Below are 21892 nucleotides of genomic sequence, written 5' to 3' on the forward strand. Positions count from 1 at the left end.
GTGGTGCTCAGCCAGAGGGGGCCAAGTGCATGATCACATACGCAAGCCAAGGGCTGAAGAAGTCAGAAAGACATGACAAAAACTACAGTGCTTTTAAACTAGAACTGCTGGCCTTTGAAGTGGGCTGAAATATTTAAGGATTATTTAGCGTACTCTAAGGTCACAGTGATCCCAGATCACAATCCACTCTGATACCTTGCAATGGCTAACTTAGGTACAACTGAACACTGGTGGGTGGCCCAACTTGCTGCATTAACTTTTGAATTACAGTATAAACCTGCAAAAACAACGAGAAGTCCTTGTGGCACCTTGGAGACTAACAAATTTATTTGGGCATAAGCTAAAGCCCACTTCATCAGATGCATGGAGTCAAAAATACAGAAAGCAGTATATATATGAAAAGATGGTATAAACCTGGAAGACAGAACATCAATGCAGTCACCCTATCTAGATTGCCTCTACAGGAGGGATCAGAAGAGAGCGAAGATCTGGAAAAAGACTTGCTGGTCATTCTTGCAGATGTTGTGCAGACCTGTTTGTGGCTAGAGAATCCAAAGCCTGAGGATGAAGTGATGGTAAAGAATGCAATAAAAAACCTGGTAAAAGGGAGTGCGATAATCTTGGAGTACTCATGAGAGGAGATCCAAACTCTGCAATGAGAAGGCAATGTCCGACCTGTCTTAGTGGCAGTCACGAGCCAAATGAGGCCAGACCAGACATTTGGGGCCAGATACCCCCAGTCTAAGAAGCTGGCCAGACAGTAGGAATGATTTAGATTGCACCGCAGAGTGCTGTTCTAGATGTCCTACCACCCCCCGAGATGGCAAAGAAGTGTGGCAGTTGGTGGTGTCTGTTTTGCTACGCCGGCAAGTTTATGAAGCTAGGCATGATCATAGGGGGCATTCTGGAGACAGGAGCACTCGAGGTGCTGAGGAGAAGCTATTACTGGCCCACGATGGGTAGCGAAGTACAATCAGGGATCCATCAGTGCAAACGGTGTGCCCTAGCCTCCCACCTGAGCCCCTTTAATCTGTACTAATATGACTGTCCCAATGGACTACACACTGCTAGAGAGATCTTCAGAGGAGGTATGACAACTTATTGGTTCTCATGGACACGTTTACCCAATTCAAGTCACAGTTCCAACTAGAAACCATACAGTGTGGACAACAGCCGAAGTCCTCATGAAACACTGGTTTGCGGATCAGGGGAGGAATTTTGAGTCAGAGGTGATGTTTGAGTTGTGCAAACTGTATGGCATAGGTAAAAGCTGAACAACGCCCTATTGTATGCAAGGAAATGCTCAGTGAGAGAGGTTTAACTGGACAGTGCATGACAGGCTAAGTTCACTCCCTCCCAAAAAAGAAGCGAGCCTGTCAGGAACATCTCCCTGAGTTGGTGTTGACCTATAACAGCCACATCCATTCATCAACAGGTTATGCTCCTTTTTATTTCATGCTCGGGAGAGATCCCAGGTTGCCAGAGAGGGCCCTGAAGAAGATGATGTGACCAGTTTGGATGACTGGGTCAAAGGTCACCATGACAGGCTGAAGACAACCTGTAAATTTGCTCTCAGTATAACTAAAGACACAGCCCAAAGTAGGAAAAGGACTTATCATCACAAGTCAAGTGGGGCTCTCATCAAACGAGGTAACTGTGTACTAGTTTGTAACCATAGACACTGGGGGCATAATAAAATAAAGGACAAGTGGGAGTTGAATTCCCCACATTGTAATCACACACAACAATCCTGAGCTGCCAGTTTACACGATCCAGCCTGAATGCCTAGTTTCTTCTCATGCAGGAAGGCTTTTGGAACATGAAGAGTTTTGCAACGTTCTGAGCATTGTCAGATTTGGACATATTCTGATTTCTTCTGCGGGATCACTGCCAAGGATTCTTTACCCAAAACATCTTGACCTCAGTAGTTTTACCCTGGGAACCAATAGTTCCAATGTCTGCAGTAGATGCAGATGTCTTTGTGTATCATGCATGGAAAGGCTATCTCCAGACATCTCACATTAACGTGATGCCTTACAGAAGCATGTTGCACTCGAGGATGCAATATTATAGAACGAGGCAATGTGCTGAATAGAGTCAGACATTTCATCCTGCTTATCTAAGAGTTTTCATTAAAATCCACAGCTGACTGCCAAAATATATTAAAAAAAGAAAAGGAGTACTTGTGGCACCTTAGAGACTAACAAATTTATTTGAGCATAAGCTTTCGTGGGCTACAGCTCACTTCATCGGATGCATACAGTGGAAAATATAGTGGGGAGATTTTATATACACAGAGAACATTAAACAAGGGGTGTTACCATAAAGACTATAACAAGAGTGATCAGGAAAGGTGAGCTATTACCAGCAGGAGAGTGGGGTGAGGGGTGGGGGGAACCTTTTATAGTGATAATCAAGGTTGGCCATTTCCAGCACTTTACAAGAACAGTAGGAGGGGAAAGAAACAAGGGGAAATAGTTTTACTTTGTGTAATGATCCATCCACTCCCAGTCTTTATTCAAGCCTAAGTTAATTGTATCCAGTTTGCAAATTAATTCCAATTCAGCAGTCTCTCGTTGGAGTCTGTTTTTGAAGTTTTTTTGTTGAAGAATTGCCACTTTTATGTCTGTAATCAAGTGACCAAAGAGATTGAAGTGTTCTCTGACTGGTTTTTGAATGGTATAATTCTTGACATCTGATTTGTGTCCATTTATTCTTTTACGTAGACACTGTCCAGTTTGGCCAATGTACATGGCAGAGGGGCATTGCTGGCACATGATGGCATATATCACATTGGTAGATGCGCAGGTGAACGAGCCTCTGATAGTGTGGCTGATGTGATTAGGCCCTATGATGGTGTCCCCTGAATAGATATGTGGACACAGCTGGCAACGGGCATTGTTGCAAGGATACGTTCCTGGGTTAGTGGTTCTGTTGTGTGGTGTGTGGCTGCTGGTGAGTATTTGTTTCAGGTTGGGGGGCTGTCTGTAAGCAAGGACTGGCCTGTCTTCCAAGATCTGTGAGAGTGATGGGTCATCCTTCAGGATAGGTTGTAGATCCTTGATGATGCGTTGGAGAGGTTTAAGTTGGGTGCTGACGGTGATGGCTAGTGGAGTTCTGTTATTTTCTTTGTTGGGCCTGTCCTGTAGTAGGTAACTTCTGGGTACTCTTCTGGCTCTGTCAATCTGTTTCTTCACTTCAGCAGGTAGGTACTGTAGTTGTAAGAACACTTGATAGAGATCTTGTAGGTGTTTGTCTCTGTCTGAATGGTTGGAGCAAATGTGGTTGTATCGTAGAGCTTGGCTGTAGACAATGGATCGTGTGGTGTGGTCTGGATGAAAGCTGGAGGTATGTAGGTAAGTATAGCAGTCAGTAGGTTTCCGGTATAGGGTGTTTATGTGACCATCGCTTATTAGCACCGTAGTATCCAGGAAGTGGATCTCTTGTGTGGACTGGTCCAGGCTGAGGTGGATGGTGGGATGGAAATTGTTGAAATCATGGTGGAATTCCTCAAGGGCTTCTATGGGTACCCACATGGCCCCACAGTATGCCAACATTTTTATGGCTAACTTAGAACAACGCTTCCTCAGCTCTCGTCAGGGTTCCAGGGTGTCCAGTGTTACAAGGGAACTCTTCTTTCCCCCTGAAGACATGACAATCCACAAGGAACTCCACACACTGAAATTTGAAGGGTTCCCCTCTCCCCTATGCAGGCAGGGGCAGCAGGTCTTTAGAAATTCTGCTGGTGCCCAGAACGCTCAGAGCCTGCCCCCCTCTATCTCCACCCCCGGCCCGCCTAAGGCTCTGGGAGGGAGTTTGGGTGGAGGGAGGAGGTCTGGGGTGCAGGCCCTGGGCTGGGGCAGCTGATTGGGGTGCAGGACGGGTGAGAGATTGGGCTCTGGGAGGGAGTTTGGATGGGGGAGAGGGTCTGGGGTGCAGGCTCTGGGATGGAGTTTGGGTGCTGGGTGCACGCTCCGGGCTGGGGCAGAGGGTGGAGGTGCAGGAGGGGGTGAGGGGTGCAGGCTCTGGGATGCAGTTTGGGTGCAGGGGCTGGGAGGGAGTGTAGAGGGCTGGGGTGCAAGCTCTGGGAAGGGGTGGAGGGGTGTGGAGCTTATCTGGGGCTCCTAGGCAGGGCGGACTGGGGGTCCCCGTGTGCTGCTACCCCCAGGCACTGCCCCTGCAGCTTCCCATTGGCTGCAGGGGCGCTTGGGGCAGGACACAGACCCACCCTACCCAGGGGCCGCAGGGCGGGGCTGGCAGCCATGTGGAGCAAGCAGGCAGGAAGCTGCTCAGCTCTGCTGCGCTGCTGGTGGTGAGTGAGGGCCCCAGGCTGTTTTAAATGGCCTGGGGGACCCACGGGGGAGGGGGATGTGTGCCCGGGGGCAGAAGGCAGGGCTGAGGGAGACCCGGCCTCAAACAGTGCTGGAGCCAGGCCTATGGTGTCTGGGCACCAGGAATATTCCTGGTGCCCAGACACCACGGGCCCATAGAACTCACCGCCCATGTATGCAGGTTATTCCCAATTAGAGGTGAATGGGTCACAGGGGCCAGGATTTTCAAAAACAGGAACTTAAAGTTAGGCACCAAAATCCATATTTAGACATGTAATAAGTGGCCTGATTTTCAAAAGTCCTGAGTACCCAACAGTTCCCACTGAATATTTAGGTCTTGGTTAACTAACTCACACAGAAGAGAGTTAAAGAAAAGTGATAGTGCTTTGCACATCTGCTTTAACCTGGGAACTTTGCTAAGCGTTGTCGAGCTTGTGTCAGACGTTTAATTCTTTCTTTCAAATTTTTCCTTTCAGTGGCGGCATCTTTCTTCTCAAGAAGAAGAATGCTAAATTGATCTTTGTCTTGCAAAAGTTGCAACATTTCAGTCTGTAACATTTCAGTGTAGTCCTGGAGGACATAGGACTGAATAATCAAAGGAATTTGAGTGGAGAGACGATTGCCTGCACCCTAAGAGAAAAGAAGATCATCAACAGGATGATGTATCAATAGTCAAGGATGTATGAGGGAAACACAGAAAATAGGATCCTGCAATTTTACAACTGATCAGTCCACTTAGAGGCTTTCTAGCTATTAGGCTGGGAATAGAAAAGTATAGTTAATTAACTCCCTTTCATGTTGTGGTTATGACTTCTCAGTGTTACAACACTCCTAGTAATAGGGCACACTATTACACTTGGCAGCACGTGGTTATTCCATAGCTTACTGCAAATTGTGAACAGTAATGGGAACAAGTACCAAAAAGCAATGACTACAACTAGGGATATTTGAACATTTGTTGTCCGAAAGGTCTTCTGTGTTCAGTACTGTTAATCTAGTATTTACTCGAAGCATACTACTTTCTTTAAAAAAAAAAGTTACGAGTAAAGGAATCACCCCTCTCCTTAAATGTCAGCTGTACATTTCCCCCCAGGTACTTATGTTCTATAAAGTAGGACTGATGGGGGGAAATACACGGACAAGAAACTCACCTTGAAATATGCATTTAAGTGATAAGCCATTTCATCAACGGAATGCTGTTTTTGAGATGCAATAGACTTAACATGAGTAACAGCAACACCAAAAGGGAGGACTTCATGAGCCTTCCTAGTTTCCTGTAAATCTTCACTGTAAAGACTGTCCTGACAGTAAACGATGCGTTCCATTTTGAACTGATTGGCAATTACAGTTTCAGCTTCCTCCTCTTTTTTTTGTTTTATGTCTTCAATTCTATTCTGTGATTTAAAATTAGAAGAAGAATCAATAGAGCAGACCCAATACCACCCAACAATTTATAAAGCAACTCATGATGCTTAAGCATCCATCCAAATGTATCTACTTTCCCAAAAGAAGCAACAGTCAGCACTGACTGCAGTCTGTAGAGGCAAACGGTCCACCCATGACAAAGGTATTATTAGACACTCACTGAATCATCAACCTCTGCTCAAAAAACAGCTGTAGAGCATTTTCCACTCTAAGCATAGATCCAGAAACAACCTACATTGTATCTCTGATTGTCAAGGCAGTCATGAGATACCAAGATGACTCAATACAGCTTTCCTCTGTGTAGACATCAAAGCCACCCAGAACAACAAGCCTCAGTGATTTCATTTGCAGGCTGCACAAAGCTGTAGTCAGCTTGGCTGGAATGCAGAGGGGCAATAGACTACTCTGAACCCCCCATATCATTACTAGGTTAAGCTCATCCCACAACACACACTTAGGAGCAGGGAGATTCCCAGTTTTGAAGTCAGATGCGAAGAATGAAGCTATACCACCACCCTGAGCCTTTCAGACCATACTGAGAATGCAGCTGGGGTGAGCTGAGCTGGCAAAGCAGTAGCTGCACCCTCCACCCAAGTCTCTGTGACACCTTCAGAGTCAGGAATCTCCTCTATGATTAAATTATGCATCAGTTTAATGACCAAATTAACCTATTTATTAACAAACAATTTTGCATTAAACTAAATGAAAGTCAAGGTCTCCTCTAATTGTGCTCTGTATACTTGATGTAAGGGGACTGTTGCCCCCTTACTAATATTCAGTGGGGTGTTTTGGTTGGCTAGCTCCCAGTGCTCAAAGGGGAAAGGTCGATGGGAAATCAGGACCCTGAGACTGACAGTCCCCAGGAACAATGGGGAGAGGCCAATGCTCCAGGTCAGCCTGAATGACAGGGTGGGCAGGCTAATCAGAGAGTCAGGAGGCCAGGGAGGTCCCGTTCTCCATGTGAGCTGGTTTTGCCTGGGTCAGACAGAGTGGGGCCGAGCTAAGGAGAAAGCAGGGGCCCAAGGTGAGCTGGGGAGCAGAGCTGTGCCAGATACAGAGAGAGCAGACTTGCCCTGGGAGCATAGCCAGCAACCAGAGCCAGAGGGGCCAGAAAAGCAGCCCAGGAAGAAGGTCAGTGCTGGGAGCAGAGTCACAGAAGCAGCCTGCAGAGCAGACTTGCCCTGGGAGCAGAGCTGCAGCAACCAGAGGCAGAGGGGCCAAAGAAGCAGCCCAGGGAGCTGGAGGCAGAGCAGCAGCAGTGCAGAGACAGAGTGGTGCAGCTGGGGCTGGAGCAGTCTGGAGCTGGGTGTGGTGAGCAGCTGAGGAGACCGAGGGGGACCCTGGGCAGCAGGCCCAGCACAGGGAGATGCCTCAGCCAAGGGGCTTTGCAGGCCAGGCTTGGATCGTAACCCCGACAGCGCGGGGGCGACACTGGGAAGAAGGGTCCTGCCACTTAGAGCCTGAGAGCGTGTGGCCACCACCAGAGCAAGTGTCCAACCCACAGCATCCCTGCAGCACAGCCAGGGCCGGAGAAGAAGGCCTGGGACTTACAAGGAACAGACTGTGACTTGCCCTGATGTTCCAGAGACACTGTTTGTGATGTTCCCTGCCACAGAGCGGGGTGACGTGTTTCCTTTAACCTTTCCCATTTTTCCTTATTCTTTTTAAAATTAAGTGTTGATTAAATAACTTGCATTTGCTTTAACTTGTATGTAATGGTCAGTGGGTCAGAGAAGTGCCCAGTGCAGAGAGAGTACCCCGGAGTGGGGACACCCTAGCCCCTGTCCTAGGTGACCACAGCAGGGTTGGGGGTCGAGCCCCCAGGAATCCTGGGCCCAGCCTTGTTGGGGTTACGAGGACTCTGCCAGACAGGAGAGTGGAAGGGGAGTCCTCAACGGCAGCGAGGCCACTGGGTAAAGGAAGTGGGAGCGAAGACTCAGATCCTTTCACTAGCCCACTTCACCGGGATAGTGCAGAAGCCAGGAAAGTTCCCCACAAGAGCGGGACTATTCCCCCACTTACACTGAGGCAAGACCTCACAGGACAGGCTAACTGCCAGCCTACACGTGAAGATTGTCCCACCAATTCCCCCTTTGACAGCAATCAGGGAACTGAAGTCCCACAAACTATGCACCCAGTGGAACTTCATGAGTTTAACTGTGATTCTGGTCTCAGTGTAATTCTGGAGTAACTCTAAGGAGGCCTGTGAAGTTACACGTGTGTAAAACCAGTTATGTGAGATCAGAATCAGGCCCCATGCCCTCAAGCTCATGGCATTATTGTTCAGCACCTTCACTTTTATGCATCTGTTGCTTCACTATGTAACTTTGCACTCTACACCAGGGAGTCTCAAACTGGGGATCAGGACCCCTCAAGGGGTTGTGAGGTTTTTACATTGGGGGACATGAGCTGTCAGCCTCTACCCCAAACCGCGCTCTGCGTCCAGCATTTATAATGGTGTTAAATATATAAAAACATTTTTTTAATTTATAAGGGGGGTCACACTCAGAGGCTTGCTGTGTGAAAGGGGTCACCAGGACAAAAGTTTGAGAACCACTGCTCTACACCATTAACTGAATACAGTGGTATTTATCAATCAGTGGGAAGTTATACAGATAGATAATAGATTGACCAAGAGTGAAGATAGTTCTAAGCACATGCCATTAATGATGATGTAGATACAATAAATCAGTGGTTCTCAACCTTTCCAGACTACTGTACCTCTTTCAGGAGTCTGTTTTGTCTCGGGTACCCCCAAGTTTCACCTCACTTAAAAACTATTTGCTTACAAAATCAGATGTAAAAATACAGAAGTGTCACAGCACACTAATACTGACAAATTGCTTTCTCATTTTTACCATATAATTATAAAATAAATCAACTTGAATATAAATATTGTGCTTATATTTAAGAACATAAGAATGTCCATACTGGGTCGACCAAAGATCCATCTAGTCCAGTATCCTGTCTTCCAACAGTGGCCAATGCCAGGTGCCCCAGAGGGAATGAACAAAACAGGTCATCATCAAGTGATCAATCCACTGTCACCCATTCCCAGCTTCTGGCAAACAGAGGCTAGGGACACCATCTCTGCCCATCCTGGCTAATAGCCATTGATGGGCCTATCCTCCATGAATTTATCTAGTTCTTTTTTTGAACCCTGTTATAGTTTTGGCCTTCAACACATCCTCTAGCAAAGAGTTCCACAGGTTGATGGTGCGTTGTGTGAAGAGTACTTCAGAGTATATAGAGCAGTATAAACAAGTCATTGTCTAAATGAAATTTTAGTTTGTTCTGACTTTGCTAATGCTTTTTATGTAGCCTGTTGTAAAACTAGGCAAATATCTAGATGAGCTGATGTACCCCCGGAAAACCTCTGCGTACCCCCAGGGTTACATGTACCCCGGTTGAGAACCACAGCCATAAATAGCCCCTTACCTTAGCTGCTCTGAAAAGATAGAAAAAGTTCTCAAAGTGTTGCATGGCAATTTCAGTAAAAGTTTCTCGTACAAGCTCTAAAAAGACAAAGGAGGAATAACTATAATTTCACATCATCAGTATAAATATAAGAACTGTATGAGTCATTAACAAATTGGGTTCAGCTGTAGCTTAAATAATGTTTTAATTTGAAAGCTTTGTAGTTTGCGTATTTCTATTCTGTGTGGGTGATGGTTTTGTGATATGCATTATTTTGTGATGTGTATTATTTTGTGTTCCAAGTGGTAAAAAATGTTTTCACTTGCAAATCAGTTAAATAAAAATATTTAAACTTAATAAACTTTAAGTATTTTCAGTTCATTTGCCTTTGAGGCCCTGGTCTAGCAAAACACTGTAAACACATTCTTATCTTTAAACACTTGAGTAGTCCAATCCATTTGGGGATTTGGAGCCTGGGTATGGAAGACTTGTAACACTGCAACTAGAATCATATTGAGTCCATGGGTCCTGTGGAAATCGTAATGGCACTTGCACAAAACAGAGTAAAATGAATTTGACACTTCCACCAAAATTATCTGTATCATACTTCTACAGATTGTAGCAATATATTGTTACTTTAAATTTGATGTAGTTTTAGTGATAACTCTTTAATCTATATTATTCTCCTACCTACATTTAAAAATGATTTGGTATTTATGGTCTCAGTGAAAACATTTGCATTTATATATTTGATCTGAAGCAGTACGTGGAGGACTGAATATTTCAATATTTTACCAGTTAGCTACACTCCACAAGTTGTAAGTACCATCATCCTGATTCCAGCCCCAAAACTCATCTGTCCCCTAAAAACTTGCCATATGAATTAAAGCTAAGTGGTTATAAAAGCAGCTAAATGAATATGGTCAAAGTTTATGGCAAACTAAGTGAATGAAACTCACCAGTCACTGTCTTCAGTATCATGATAGCTGGTGATTTCAGCAGCACAATTTGTTGTTTCACAATGGCCTCAAATGTCCTGTAATTGACAAACCCTGGGAGCTCTCTTCCACGATAGTGATTTTCAAAGCCCCACACTTCTTCTTTCATAATTTCTTTTACTACAGCAATTAAAACAACAGCACCATTATTTCTAATAATTCGAGATGTGTTTGTTTTTATACTAAAATCTATGTGAAAAGGCCTGGATTTAATAAGGGGCCAAAACTATTTCTTAGTTCTCATGTGTCTATTTGGATGCAGAACAGCTACAGCAACACTCAGGTTAGCGTAAGGAATCTGAAGATTGTAGATATAAAGTTTTGACTTGTTGGATTACTGTATGTACACTCTGTGACTGGTTAACAAACCTGCCTGTAGTCCTATAGATATTTGAGGGGGCAGAGTTAAAGTCACTGCAGGAAGGATCTCTGAATTATCTGAGTTGTGTGAGGCTGAGATATCAAAGGGGCCTAAGGCACTTGGGTACCTACCTCCATTTGACCATTTTGAAAACACAGCTTATCATCTCAAATTTGACATTACAATAATGTTGTTGTTTAGCATGCAGAGAGATTCACAGTCACTTTTCCAATGAAGTGGGCTGTAGCTCACGAAAGCTAATGCTCAGATAAATCTGTTAGTCTCTAAGGTGCCACAAGTACTCCTGTTCTTTTAACAGGCTGTGTTACCTTTAGCGAGCTGAAAGAACGAGGCGTACTTGTGGCAATTTAGCAAGCTGGCCTTCCTGGAGAAGTATTAGCAAATACACTACCTGCAGTACTCCAGAATTTTGATTTGTGTCTGTGACTCTGGTAAATCAACTTGCTAACAGTCATGGAAACAAACAGCTCAAAACAACCCAGGAATCAAACGTGCATCACTGCAAGGATTTACTTTCATTAGCCTTAATTTTTAGGGCTGGTACAACTTTAGGTAGAACAGAACGGTGAGAGTAGAAATCATTAAAAGTAGTGACTGGGTTACACTAAACTCTATACTTGAACACCCGCACAATTTACATAGGTTTGGGTCTAGATATGGAATTCGCCCTTTGGACTAATCTCTAATGATGGATAAGGGCCCCCAACAAGAACAAGCTGGTCCATGCAAGCAGACCTTTGCATCCATATGGAGCCCCATTGTTTTCACTAGGGCTCTGGGCACTCACAGATGTCTGTCAGCGCAGAACAACTTTCAGGTCAAGTGCCAACATTTGGTGCTTACCTTTCAGTGTACTGTTATTAACATGGGCTTCCCATTCATTAAAGAACTTGCGAACTTTTGTGAATAGTCTTTGTTTTGTTTTATCAGTTACAATTTCTTCTCCTTGTACTGAATTCATGATGTCCTGGTTAAAGAGTTTGAGTTTCTGTGAAGAGACAGGAAATTGCCAAACAACTCGGGGCTAAATTCAGACCCTGAGCTGTTTGCAATGGTACATAACCCAAACTTTGCAGCAGGGAGGGGAAATGCTGGAGCAAATGTTACACACTGCTCCCTGAAAAACTACAGAATTCACACTCTGCAGGTTGTCTGTAGCTCCAGCTGTGGAAGTGACATTCTGAGAGGCAGTCAGACCTCACAGGCTGTGTATTTCAGCACAGTAGTGCTCAGACTGTGTGGCCTGTGACTTGCTGTCTCAGGACATTGAGGTTCAGTGACTAGGGCAAAGACTCAGGAGGAGACCTAGGGTTCTATTCCCAGCTCTGCCACGGACTTGCTGTGTGATCTTGGGCAGGTCCCTTCATTTCTCAGAGCGTTTCCCTCTCATCCTTTGTTTGCCTTGTCTATTTAGGTTGCAAGCTCTTCTGGGAAGCAAATGTCTTTTAATCTGTGTATGTACAGTGCTTAGCCTAATGAGGTCTTGATCTCAATTTGGGCTGTTCTAGATGCTCCGGTAATACAAATGAATAACAATAATTCTCCTTGTTTCCAGCAGCTAAATTTCATCAAAAGAAACTAAAAATACATTGAACGCTTCCCTAATGTTGTTTTTCCATGTAAGCAATTACTGTAGCAGAATGCCGTGTTATTCTGAATGTGAGTGGAAGTGATGTACAAGGCAGTCTGTGTATTAAAATATGGTCCCGCCAGATTTAAAGTTTGAGAACCTCTGTTTTAATGCATATCCCCGATCCCTACTCACTGCACACTACTGGGATTGTTTGAGTAGGGCTGTGAAGCGGTAGTACGGGATTCATAGATTCATAGATATTTAGGTCAGAAGGGACCATTATGATCATCTAGTCTGACCTCCTGCACAACGCAGGCCACAGAATTTCACCCACCACTCCTGCAAAAAACCTCACACCTATATCTGTGCTACTGAAGTCCTCAAACCGTAGTTTAAAGACTTCAAGGAGCAGAGAATCCTCCAGCAAGTGACCCGTGCCCCATGCTACAGAGGAAGGCGAAAAACCTCCAGGGCCTCTTCCAATCTGCCCTGGAGGAAAATTCCCTCCCGACCCCAAATATGGCGATCAGCTAAACCTTGAGCATATGGGCAAGATTCATCAGCCAGATACTACAGAAAATTCTTTCCTGGGTAACTCGGATCCCACCCCATCTAATATCCCATCACAGGTCATTGGGCCTATTTACCACGAATATTTAATTACCAAAACCATCTTATCCCATCATACCATCTCCTCCATAAACTTATCGAGTTTAATCTTAAAGCCAGATAGATCTTTTGCCCCCACTGCTTCCCTTGGAAGGCTATTCCAAAACTTCACTCCTCTGATGGTTAGAAACCTTCGTCTAATTTCTAATCTAAATTTCCTGGTGGCCAGTTTATATCCATTTGTTCTTATGTCCACATTGGTACTGAGCTTAAATAATTCCTCTCCCTCTCCAGTATTTATCCCTCTGATATATTTATAGATAGCAATCATATCTCCCCTCAACCTTCTTTTAGTTAGGCTAAACAAGCCAAGCTTCTTGAGTCTCCTTTCATAAGACAAGGTTCCCATTCCTCGGATCATCCTAGTAGCCCTTCTCTGTACCTGTTCCAGTTTGAATTCATCCTTCTTAAACATGGGAGACCAGAACTGCACACAGTATTCCAGGTGAGGTCTCACCAGTGCCTTGTATAACGGTACTAAAACCTCCTTATCCCTACTGGAAATACCTCTCCTGATGCATCCCAAGACCGCATTAGCTTTTTTCATGGCCACATCACATTGGCAGCTCATAGTCATCCCATGATCAACCAATACTCCAAAGTCCTTTTCCTCCTCCGTTACTTCTAATTGATGTGTCCCTAGCTTATAACTAAAATTCTTGTTATTCATCCCTAAATGCATGACCTTACACTTCTCACTATTAAATTTCATCCTATTACTATTACTCCAGTTTACAAGGTCATCCAGATCCTCCTGTAGGATATCCCTGTCCTTCTTTAAATTGGCAATACCTCCCAGCTTTGTATCATCCGCAAACTTTATTAACACACTCCCACTTTTTGTGCCAAGGTCAGTAATAAAAAGATTAAATAAGATTGGTCCCAAAAATGATCCCTGAGGAACTCCACTGGTAACCTCCCTCCAGCCTGACAGTTCACCTTTCAGTAAGACCCGTTGTAGTCTCCCCTTTAACCAATTCCTTATCCACCTTTCAATTTTCCTATTGATCCCCATCTTATCCAATTTAACTAATAATTCCCCATGTGGCACGGTATCAAATGCCTTACTAAAATCTAGGTAAATTAGATCTACTGCGTTTCCTTTGTCTAAAAAATCTGTTACTTTCTCAAAGAAGGAGATCAGGTTGGTTTGGCATGATCTACCTTTTGTAAAACCATGTTGTATTTTGTCCCATTTACCATTGACTTCAATGTCCTTAACTACCTTCTCCTTCAATTTTTTTTCCAAGACCTTGCATACTACAGATGTCAAACTAACAGACCTATAATTACCTGGATCACTTTTTTTCCCTTTTTTAAAAATAGGAACTCTCCAATCATACGGTACAACACCTGAGTTTACAGATTCATTAAAAAAATAGCAATTCTCCAATCATACGGTACAACACCTGAGTTTACAGATTCATTAAAATTTTTTGCTAATGGGCTTGCAATTTCATGTGCCAATTCCTTTAATATTCTTGGATGAAGATTATCTGGGCCCCCTGATTTAGTCCCATTAAGCTGTTTGAGTTTCGCTTCTACCTCAAATATGGTAATGTCTACCTCCATATCCTCGTTCCCATTTGTCATGCTACCATTATCCCTAAGATCCTCTTTAGTCTTATTAAAGACTGAGGCAAAGTATTTGTTTAGATATTGGGCCATGCCTAGATTATCCTTGACCTGGATTACCTGGACTGGTCAGAATACAGGTGGAAAACAGTGTTGCTTTTAAAAATCACTATAATTTTGTGCAAAATATTATGGCCTTGTAAATATGGAATAGGACAACTTATTCTTGATTTCTATTACGCCTTTGCCTAATACAGCATCTTCTATTACCAGCAACTTTCAGTGCATTGATATAATTAATGCAACCAAATGTAATTCACCCATTGTAGTATCAAAGCTGACATTGATAAAACAGGAACAATTTTATTTTTAATCTGGTTTATTTTATTGGTGAGTATATATTCTGGATTTATGAAGACCAGGAATTAAGGGTAATGCTCATGGTCTAGTTCTCCTATGTTAAGAAAAGTGCATGTGGATGTATCTGTAGTTAGTGATTTCATGAAGCAACACACTGAGTATGCAGAGTAGAAAAAGAGACCAACTTGCAATATCCACACAATTCCAAATGCTAACCAACAGTTTTTATTCACATGAGTTACCAGATCCATATTTATACTCACATCTACTAGGAAGAGCATCTGCTCTTCCACTGATTCTGGCACACCTTTGCCATATTTTTGTAGCTTGTTGTTTGCCACCCGGAGTTTGTTCTTTATCTGATTTTCCAAAGTTGGTAGTGATTTCTGTGAGGGAAAAATAATAGAATCATAGAAATGTAGGGCTGGAAGGGACTTTGCGAAGCCATTAAGTCCAGCTGTCTGTGCTGAGGCAGGACCAAGTAAACCTAGACCACCCCGACAGGTGTTTGTTCAACCTGTTGTTAAAAACCTCCAGTGATGGTAATTCCACAACCTCCATTGAAAACCTGTTCCAGAACTTGACTATCATTATAATTATAAAGTTTGTCCTAATATCTAACCTAAATCTCCATTGCTGCAGATTGAGCCCATTGCTTCTTGTCCTACCTACATTGGACATGGAGAACAACTGATAACAGTCCTTTTTATGACAGCCCTTAACAGATTTGAAGACTGTTACCAGGTGTCTCCTCACTATTATTTTCTCCAGACTAAACATGGCCAATTTTTTTAAAAAAACCTTTCCTCATAGGTCAGGTTTTCTAAACCTTTTATCATTTTTGCTGCTCTCCTCTGGACTGTCTCCAATTTGTCCACATCCTTCCTAAAGTTTGGTGCTTAGAACTGCAAACTGAACTCCAGCTGAAGCCTCACAAGTGCCAAGTAGAGAGGGACAATTACCTCCCATGTCTTAAATATGACACTCCTGTTAATACACTCCTGAATGATTTAAGCCTTTTTTGCAACTTCATCATGTTGTTGACTCATATTCAGTTTGTGATCCACTATAACCCCAGATCCTTCTCAGCAGTACTACCTCCTAGCCGGTGATTCCCATTTTGCAGTTATGCATTTGATTTTTCCTTCCTAAATAAAATACTTTTCACTTGTCTTCATTAAATTTCATCTTGTTGATTTCAGACCAATTCTCTAATTTGTCAAGATCATTTTGAATTTCAGGGGTTCTCAAACTGGGGGTCGGGACCCCTCAGGGGGTTGCGTGGTTATTACATGGGGGGTTGCGAGCTGTCAGCCTCCACCCCAAACCCCGCTTTGCCTCCAGCATTTATAATGGTGTTAAATATATAAAAACATTTTTTTAATTTATAAGGCGGGGTCGCACTCAGAGGCTTGCTATGTGAAAGGGGTCACCAGTAGAAAAGTTTGAGAACCACTGCATCCTGTCCTCCTGCAACCCCTTCCAGCTTGTTGTTGTCCACAGATTTTATAAGCATACTTTCCACTCTACTGCCCAAGTCATTATCAAAAATATTGACTAATACTGGACCCAGGACTGACCACTGTGGGGCCCCACTAGATATGCCTTTCCAGTTTGACAGCAAGTCATTGATAAGTACTCTTTGAGTACGGTCTTTCAACCAATTGTGCACCCACCTTATAGTAATTTAATCAAGACCACATTTCCCTAGTTTGCATATGAGAATGTCATGTGGGACTGTGTCAAAAGACTTACTAAAATCAAGGTATATCACATCTACTGCTTCTCCCCTATCCACTATGCCAGTAACACTGTCAAGGAAGGAAATTAGGTAGGTGTGGCATGATTTACAAGGCATTGACATAAAACTTGTATGGATCTCCTAATCCCCAGTTTAAATCAGGGGATACATATAGAAATGTACCTTGTCATAAATATAAAGGGAAGTGTAACCACCTGTCTGTATACAGTGCTAGAAAATCCCTCCTGGCCAGAGGCAAAATCCTTTTACTTGTAAAGGGTTAAGAAGCTCAGGTAACTGACTGGCACCTGACCCAGAATGACCAATGAGGGGACAAGATACTTTCAAATCTGGAGGGGGAGAAAGGCTTTTGTCTGTCTGTGTGATACCTTTGTCAGGAACAGATCAAGGATGCAAGCCCTCCAACTCCTGTAAAGTTAGTAAGTAATATAGCTATAAAATGCGTTAGGTTTTCTTTGTTTTGGTTTGTGAAATTCGCTGTGCTGCAGGAAATGTGTATTCCTGTTTTTGTGTCTTTTTGTAACTTAAGGTTTTGCCTAGAGGGATTCTCTATGTTTTGAATCAGACTGTCTGTAAGATTATCTTCCATTCTGATCTTACAGAGTTGTTCTCTTATCTTTTTTTGTTCTCCTAATAAAGTTCTGATTTTTAAGAATCTGATTGGGTCTTTTGCGTCTTAAAAATCCAAGGCTGGTCTGTGCTCATCTTGTTTATTCTTAAGCCTCCCCAGGAAAGGGGGTGTAAGGGCGTGGGGGGATATTTTGTGGAAATAGGAACTCCAAGTGGTTCTTTCCCTGATTGTTTGTTAAATCACTTGGTGGAGGCAGCGTTTTACCTTATCTAAGGGGAAAGACTTTGTGCCTTGGGGAAGTTTTAACCTAAGCTGGTAAAAATAAGCTTAGGGGGTCTTTCATGCGGGTCCCCACATTTGTACCCTAGAGTTCAGAGTGGGGAAGGAACCCTGACATACCTAATGCTTCTTAAAGATCTGTAAATTGCTTTATGCTAAACTATTAGCTAAAAATATTAATTTATGAGAAAAGGTCTCCTTTATATTTATTTTCTACAAGCTAGTTAAGGTTTCAGAAAGTTTTGACCTGCTACTACATAGCTTAAATAAATATCTTGGCAAAAGATCCAAACAACATTTGATCTTTTGTGTATTCACCAAATAGTTTTTTAAAGAGCCAATAGCCCAAGTTTGCTAACTTACATTAATGTGCTCTATCAGTTCCTGCGTAAGTCTCTCTGCCAAAAGTGGGATAGTAGCTTTTCTTTCTTCCAAAAGAATACTAAAAGAGATGAAAGACTGTAATAAATAATAATAACAACAATAATATCATCCCAAATAATTCCTTCTTTCATCCCAAAGGATTCCAGAGTACTTCATACACTACAGTACAGATACTGACCGATCTGGCCAGCTATATACACTTACTAATAGTATACAAAATGGTCAAATTATTTCTTGCAAGCATGCAAATAACACATTTCCAGCATGAATTTTTGGAGAAATAAAATGGACGTAGGCATTCTCAGAAAAGTTTATCTGTGACAAAGACCTTCTACAGCATTTGTGATCCTCAGGAATGATGGAGCTATCAAAGACCAGGGTGAGATTAATGGAACTAGAGAGAAAGCCTCCTCAGCAGATAGCCATCAGTGGTGGCATTCCCTCCAACCATAGGTGCCGACTCTGTGGGTGCTCCGGGGCTGGAGCACCCACGGGGAAAAATTGGTGGGTGCTGTGCACCCACTGGAAGCTCCCCTGCCCGCCCCAGCTCACCTCCGCCTCCTCCCCTGAGCGCGCCGCGTCCCACTTCTCCCCCCTCCCTCCTAGCGCTTGCTACTGCGAAACAGCTGTTTTGCACTGCAAGCGCTTGGAGGGAGGGAGAGGAGACGGAACGCGGCACACTTGGGGAAGAGGCGGTGCTGGGGAGGGGTCCAATAGGGGCAGGGAGGGGGCAGAGTTGGGGCAGGGACTTTGGAGAAGGGGTTGGAATGGGGGCGGGGTAGGGAAAGGGTGGAGTTGGGGCGGGGCCGGAGGGCGCAAGCACCCACCAGCGCCAGGGAAAGTTGATGCCTATGCCTTCAACAACAGCTGAGAGCAACTACAAATCTGGCTGCTCTGGAGACAAAAATGAAAGCTCTCCCATTGTTCTTGTGGAACTAACAATAAAAAAGTAATTAATTAATAAGCATTTCACTCTGTCCCTGAAATGAAAGAAGAGAAACAGAACACAGGTTTCTCTTCAGAGCAGTGTGGCCTATTGGATGGAGCACTGAACTGGGACTTGGAGGATGTAGATAGAGCTGGGTGAAGTTTTCCATGCAAATCATTTTTTTTTTTTTTTGGCTGAAAAATGCAGATTCGGGTTCGCTGAAGCAATTGATGAATTCAGGTCAACTTTGGCAAATTGTTTCAGTCAAATAAAAAAAGAGTCTGGAAATGTCAAAAAAAGAGAAATTTTTGGAATTTGTGTTTCAGAAAGATATTTTGTTTTGAAATGTCACTCAATTTATTTTAAAAAAATTATAAAAGATTAAAAATTCTCCAAAATAAAATGAAATATTTTGTTTCATGTCGAATGTTTACAACTCATTCATTTTGTCAGGAAAAAAGATTAGCGACGGAATTGAAAAATCAGTTATTTGCACAGGTCTAGCTTTCATTTCTGTTCCTGACTTTGCCATAGGCCTTCTGGGTGATCTGAAGCAGGTTGCTTCATTGTTTTCTGCCTCAGTTTCCCCATCTGTAAAATGGAGATGATATTGAGCTACTTTGTAAAGCGCTTTGAGATCTACTGATGAAAGTATTATTTTGATGCTGATTATGACATTGTCTGTTCTTGGGAAGAGGAAGAAAAGAGGATTTTAGGTCTGTGGATAGGCCACTCATGGATTTATGGAATTTTGTATGGTGCTCACACACCATAACTATGAACAGATTTTTGTCTCTGATAATAGAGATTAGCTGGTAGTGACAAATGAAAAGATGATATTTTTTTATTCAGGCAGCTGGGTGCAGACAGGACTGTAGTTTTCTTTTGCTCTGTAATGCCCAGGCTAAGTGTGCAACCAGATTTGAGCTGCCTCACATTCCTGGCCGGGTCTAACCAGTCACGGGTGGAATGCCTGCCTACGCAACATCTCCTCACCCCCATTTAAATCAATATTAACACCGAGAGTCACATTGTTTAGCTAGGTCCTAAACTACTCCAACTACAAGGGTATCAAAAGTCTCCATGCCATTGTCAGTGAACTACTTCTATTCCTGAATGAGTGAATTTACTCTGTTCCATATGCACAACTCAGGGCTAGACTGTGAATTCAGGCACAATGCTAAGCTAGGGGTTGTGTGTAAGCTGCTCCTTCCCAGGAGGTACTATAACCCAGAAACACACCGCTGAGTCACAATTCCTCCCCTGCTTCCGCCTTCCCCTCAGCAGGTGGTAATTTACTGATGGCCACAACCACAAGCGAACTCCTGACTATCCTGGCCAGTAAGATGACAAAGCCAAGGCCCACTCACCTGCTCCAGTTGGGGTGTAAGCAAGCAAGTACCCCTACTTACTCCTGTGTGCTTGCACCCAAAGCCTGAGGAGCCCACGTAGAAGCATAAGGTGGATACTTACTCCATCTACTTCCCTTTGTGCATGCATAGTCCAACTCATAATCAGTGGCATAGCTAGGTGGAGCAAAGAGGGGGAGCGGACATAAAGAAAGGTGTCACCCGCTTGTGCTCACCGGGCGGCGCTCTGGGTCCTCAGCACCACGGAAGACCCTCGCCACCGAAGTGCCGCTGGACCCGGAGCATGTGAAGATCCCGCCACCGAAGTGCCGCTGGATCCAGAGCACGTGAAGACCCCACCACCGAAGTCCCGCTGGACCAGCTGGTGAAGACCCGGAGCATCGCCAGGTGAGTAGAAATTTAAAAAGGCGCCAAAAAATTAAAAAGGCGCCACTTGTGCTCAGTGGGGGAGCGGCCGCTCCCCCCGCTCCCCTCTTAGCTACGCTACTGCTCATAATGTGTCCCAATGACTGGCTTTAACCATTGCATGGATGTATAAGGGCATGCATTTACTCACTTTTCTGTGATTTTTTTTTTAAACTCTTAACAGGGAAAAACCTGTCCAATATTCAGTGTGTATTGATTTTAAAGCTACCTAAAATATTCATGCTCCTCAAAGAATTCTCTCTCTTTCTGAATTGCAGAGGCCAGTGTCAAGTTGTCATGGATGTCCTGCTGCCCACGACATTTAACAATCATGTAGCCCTTCCTTAGGGGGACACTGAGATTTCGGACAATGTCAACTACATCGCTCTCAGTTCCTCTGTCGACCAAATCGGGTTTTGTGAGAATCCCTGTGAAGTAACAAAACAATGATTGTATTTAGAGAGGTGACACACTTTGTAGATGGAAGCACCACTTGCGCTTCCACAGTTAGGACTGAGTTGACTTTTGCATTTAAAACAGGGATCCAATCACTTCATTATATATGCTGTATTTTTCATATCTTTCCCCCCAAAATCACAGCATTTACTCTCTTTTTTAAAAGAATTTACAAGCAAATTGGTTAGTTGATGAATTAAAATTATTTTAAAATGGGTCCTTAAGACATTTAACACTTAGTGTCACAGTATCTGATATCCAGAATAATCTCAATAAAGGAACAAAACAGAGTTTTCACCATGAAAGAAAAAAAGAGAAATTCTAATGTGTCTTTAAAAATCAGTTTAATCTAATCTGGGGACACTAAAATGCCTCAGTCATAACCATATAGCTTTTCCATGGCATCACTACAGGTCAGATTTAAGGTTGTTTGGGTGCCTTACCTGTGGATTTCCATACCCTAACATATTTGTATTTCTTCTAAGTGTAACCTTATATCTGAATTTCCTTGGTTTATAATGCTTAGTTTTTGGATAATTACATCAGTGTAATCTTTACTTACTGTAAATTACTGATCTATTCACCCAACCTGAACTCCATCTTAACATAGTTTTAGTCTGGGAATGTATGTGTGTGATATCATTATCCACACACAGGGCCAGATCCTCAACTGGTATAAATTGGAGTCGCTCCATTGAAACTGAGGATCTGACCCACTGTCTAATATACATCTTTTTGAATACTTGATGTTTACTACCTTATTAATGCATTATGAATGTAGCACACTTGCACCTATGTCCTCTTTCCATAGATTTCTAAATACTACACTATATATTTTAAAGAACTCGTGAGGGCCTAAGTGCCATGGAGTGCCCAGGAAAGGACTTCCACATGAGTATATTCTCCCTGGAGAGTCATTAAAAGAAACTCCCAAATGATTCTAGGCTTACAAAGTATCAGAACAGACAATTGCAGGAACATTTTACAGAATAGGATAACGCTCATAA

General features: G+C 43.3%; 1 protein-coding gene across 5 annotated transcripts in view; it reads right to left on the reverse strand.

Moving 5' to 3' along the window:
* Positions 1-4487: 4487 nt before the first annotated feature.
* The window catches only part of LOC140917423 (interferon-induced GTP-binding protein Mx1-like), a 29313-nt gene continuing 11908 nt past the window's right edge, over positions 4488-21892 (reverse strand). For all 5 annotated transcript variants that reach the window (XM_073360282.1, XM_073360243.1, XM_073360253.1 and 2 more), the window contains 8 exons: positions 20659-20857; positions 17706-17784; positions 14994-15116; positions 11397-11541; positions 10133-10291; positions 9195-9271; positions 5483-5725; positions 4488-4961 (listed from right to left, as the gene is read on the reverse strand). In XM_073360282.1, the coding sequence (XP_073216383.1) occupies positions 4731-4961; positions 5483-5725; positions 9195-9271; positions 10133-10291; positions 11397-11541; positions 14994-15116; positions 17706-17784; positions 20659-20857 (1256 nt within the window). In that variant the 3' untranslated portion in view covers positions 4488-4730. The remainder of the gene's footprint in view (positions 4962-5482; positions 5726-9194; positions 9272-10132; positions 10292-11396; positions 11542-14993; positions 15117-17705; positions 17785-20658; positions 20858-21892) is intronic.

The sequence above is a fragment of the Lepidochelys kempii genome, chromosome 1 (genome assembly GCF_965140265.1).
Source record: "Lepidochelys kempii isolate rLepKem1 chromosome 1, rLepKem1.hap2, whole genome shotgun sequence".
Taxonomy (NCBI): Eukaryota; Metazoa; Chordata; order Testudines; family Cheloniidae; genus Lepidochelys; species Lepidochelys kempii.